The sequence below is a fragment of the Camelina sativa genome, chromosome 10, assembly GCF_000633955.1.
Source record: "Camelina sativa cultivar DH55 chromosome 10, Cs, whole genome shotgun sequence".
Taxonomy (NCBI): domain Eukaryota; kingdom Viridiplantae; phylum Streptophyta; class Magnoliopsida; order Brassicales; family Brassicaceae; genus Camelina; species Camelina sativa.
This window is the reverse complement of record NC_025694.1, coordinates 14,963,213-14,966,713: the sequence shown is the minus strand read 5'-3', so window position 1 is coordinate 14,966,713 and position 3,501 is coordinate 14,963,213. Positions and strand designations below refer to the sequence as shown.

At 34.6% G+C, this 3,501-nt stretch overlaps 2 protein-coding genes and 1 pseudogene across 2 annotated transcripts in view; 2 read left to right on the top strand and 1 right to left on the bottom strand.

Moving 5' to 3' along the window:
- The window catches only part of LOC104718996, a 5,023-nt gene extending 2,566 nt beyond the window's left edge, over positions 1-2,457 (top strand). Inside the window, exons 2-3 of the mRNA XM_019231342.1 lie at positions 1,201-1,898; positions 1,981-2,457. Of these exons, the coding sequence (XP_019086887.1) occupies positions 1,201-1,898; positions 1,981-2,268 (986 nt within the window). The 3' untranslated portion in view covers positions 2,269-2,457. The remainder of the gene's footprint in view (positions 1-1,200; positions 1,899-1,980) is intronic.
- LOC104720385 overlaps positions 1-3,501 on the top strand; it is a 14,543-nt pseudogene that overhangs the window by 2,871 nt on the left and 8,171 nt on the right.
- On the bottom strand, positions 2,168-3,495 carry LOC104718997. Its single transcript, XM_010436826.2, has 3 exons — positions 3,089-3,495; positions 2,698-3,006; positions 2,168-2,630 (listed from the first exon to the last, which is right to left on the bottom strand). Exons 1-3 carry the CDS (start codon positions 3,458-3,460, stop codon positions 2,280-2,282), a joined length of 1,032 nt encoding a protein of 343 aa, XP_010435128.1. The 5' UTR covers positions 3,461-3,495; the 3' UTR covers positions 2,168-2,279.

Sequence of the window (3,501 nt, the reverse complement as noted above, 5' to 3'; positions counted from 1 at the left end):
TTTAAATGGAAGATTTACTTTGGCAGATTTATTTTGGTTGACAGAATTATAAAAATCAGTTGTGACAGTTTTTTATTTACGGCTGATTTTTTTCCAAACAGCAGACTTTTTTTTAACGAGACAACAGACTTGTTATTATTTCTACCGGTTTGTTATAATATGTGGCCGACTTTTTATTTTAGTTGTTACAGTTTTTTTTTAAACTAAATATCTGTTGTAACGTGACAGATTTTTTGAGAAAAAAAAATTACTAATTTGACGTTTATTGATAACAGATTTACTTTTAGTTACAACAGATTTTAATAATTTGACCAATAATCTGCCGAGAGATAGCAGATTTTTAATCAAAATTTAAAATTGCTAGTTTGACCTACACTTTGTAGCATGTTATGGCAGATTTATTTTATGTTATGGCAGTTTTTTTTTTTTTTTTCAATAATCTGTCGTTTGTTGACAGATTTATGTAAGGAAAATAAAAATTGCTAGAATGACTTTACAAATTTGTTTAATGTTGTGACAGTTTTTTTGTTTGTTCAACTCATTTTTTTGGTTATGACAGTTTTTAATTTTTATATAGTGACAGATTATTTTTTTGAACTATATAATGACAGACTTGTTTCATAGTTCCAGATTCATTGTTTCAGATTTTTTTTTGAACTAAACATTGACAAACTTATTGTAGGTGTGGCAGACTTTTTATTTTAGTTTCCATTTATGCACGTAAACATTAAATTTTTAGGGTTTTCCATAAGCGGTTTCCTATTTTTTCTCCATCTTTAGCACGACGCCGCCCCATAAACTCCATTGAACATCATTTTTTCCTTTTGAGTTCACAGTCAATTATATCTCTCCTTTTCGATCTTCTAACGAGTTTTCTTTTTTTTTTTGGGTTTGGCATGGATCACGTGATTTTTGTCTGTGGCAAATGGATCTATGATGAAGTCAAGTGGTTGTTTGTTGTTGATAATAAGAGAGGGGGTCGAATTCTAGACTGTAACAACCAAATGAGTTACGATGATTGTATTCAATTGGTGTATAAAGATTACGGTTTGGATGAGAAAGTATATGATATTTGGTTGAGCTACAAGATTTCGAAGGTGTTATTACAAAAGTTACCAAGCGATACACCACCAGTATTTATCACCAATTCTCGACAGTTTCATGGTTTTCTAAAGCAATTGAAGAGTGACACACTTCGACTTTGTGTTGAAGTGACGGCTAAAGTTAGGAGTGGATCGAAAAAAAGAGCTAGAGATGATAATGTTTTGGTTGAAGGAGATACTGAATTTGCTGTGGGAGACATCATTAAAGAAGATTCAGAAGTTGACGATGATAAAGAAATCAGATTTGATAACTGTGATGATTCTAATGGAACAGATTATGATGATGAAAATTTTAATTTGTATGGGATTCCACCAGAAGAAGAAGAAAAACCTACTGCTATTTCACCAAATAAGAAGACAAGTTCAGGTATATTCATTGAAGAACAGAAGGAAGATGATAATTATGCAAAGTTAGAGTTGTCTTCTCTTAATTTGGCTGTTGGTCAATGTTATGAAACAAAGAAGCATTTGGAGACACGATTGCAAATACTAACTATAGTAGAGAAGTTTGATTACTATAAATATAAATCGAACCCAAGGTTGCTAATTGTCAAGTGCTGGGTAAAAGGTTGTAAGTGGAGGGTGAGAGCTACAACAGGAAAAGACTATCCAAAGTTCCATGTGCGTGTGTTTATTTCACAACATACATGTTTACTGACTGAGCGTTCTTCACGTACCAAACAAGCAAATCATGAGATTCTAGGAGCGTTGTATAAGGATTTCGTTGGTGGAGTTTGGCCCAAGGTATTGCCAATGCATGTTGCAGAAGCGTTAAATAAACGCTTTCAGATAAAGGTACATTGGTTGGTTAATATTTCATATTTTTAACATAGTTTTAGTTTGTATAATGTTTTTGTTAATAATTTATTTTGCACAGATGGAATACTGGAAGGCGTATCGAACACTACGACATGCTCGTCAATTGGTCAGAGGTAGTCCAGAGAGTGGTTATATGCAGCTAAATACTTACTTGTACATGCTAAAGAGGGCAAATCCAGGAACATATACGCAGCTTGAACTTGATGATGCTGGTAGATTTAAGTACTTGTTTCTAGCATATGGTGCAAGCTTGAATGGATTTCCTTTCATGAGGAAAGTGTTGGTTGTTGATGGTACATTTTTACAAGGAAAATACAAAGGGACACTTCTGACGGCAACAACTTAAGATGGCAATTTTCAGATATTTCCAATAGCATGGGACTGATTTTTCAAGCAATTCCGGTGTGTGATACCAGATGACGAAGGTCTATGAGCCTCATCCTCTTCATTGTTGTTTGAAGTCGAATCAACCGGGAGATTAGTGGGTTTTGTTTCTTTCATTCCTTTCAAATCTACCTCCACCATTCTAATCCTATCACTAAGCTTCTCATCTAACACACCCATTCTCTTCTCAACAAAAGCTTCAAATTTACCTTCTAATGCATCCATCCTACTGATTAAATTCTTGTCCAAGTCGCTAATTGACTCATTCATTTTTTCTATCATCCTCCAAATATCCAACAAGCTTTTTCTCTCATCTTCAACATCCTGCAATGATTTATTTGTTACTTTATGTATGTAGTTTATAACTTATCAAACTAAGATGAATACTAACCTCCATGTGTTCCTTGCCTTTACTTTCCTTCTTGGTTACATCTTTTTCTCCTTCTTCATCAATGGAGAAACCATCTTTCATTTTCAATTTCTTGTTACTCCTTCGACTCTCGCCATTCTCATTTACTTTAGCTTTCCGTTTATTTTTTCCCATGGGCACTGTTTTCACAACTTTCCAAACATCTTCTAGTAAACTATTGTGGACAAGATCAGTAATCAAGTTGTCTACCGCCGGATCCTTCTCCACGTCGTCACTCCATTCAGGATACATATTTTCCTCCGACACATGAACCATGTGCTTTACACGCACCTACATACATCATAAAACTAATATAAAACAGCAGAGACAAATTATAAAACAAATGGTGTAGTAATTAATCTCAAAAACTAACCTGTCCATGTTTAGCCATCTCATTCTTTATGAATTCATCAATCTTGATACCTTTCCGGGTTGATTGCCAATCAAGAAGTGGAATGCCAGTACTCGAAGACCTTCTCAGCCCATATAGTTCTCCAATGTCAGGCACACTCTCATACAACCAAATCAACAAAGCATGCACACATCCTTGTACCGTGTAAGAGTCTTTATCTAAGTCAACAATCTTGACTGAATTAACTAAGCAACTAAAAGCCACTCGACCCCAAGGATGTTTTTCAAAACCATCTGGATCAAACACCCTTTTAGCACTTGAAAGAGGGATCCTAGAGCCATGATGTATGCCATGTACTGCAACAGATAATAACATTAGCCTACCAACCATCATCCTTTTCTCTTCAGACCATGTCTTACTAAAATCCATAACCT

Excerpts from the sequence above, each read along its gene's own strand:
- LOC104718997 (XM_010436826.2), bottom strand. The coding sequence starts at position 3,460 with ATGATGGTTGGTAGGCTAATGTTATTATCTGTTGCAGTACATGGCATA. Across the intron at positions 3,007-3,088 it reads AGATGGCTAAACATGGACAG|GTGCGTGTAAAGCACATGGT; the intron begins GTTAGTTTTTGA and ends TGATGTATGTAG. Across the intron at positions 2,631-2,697 it reads AAGGCAAGGAACACATGGAG|GATGTTGAAGATGAGAGAAA; the intron begins GTTAGTATTCAT and ends AAATCATTGCAG.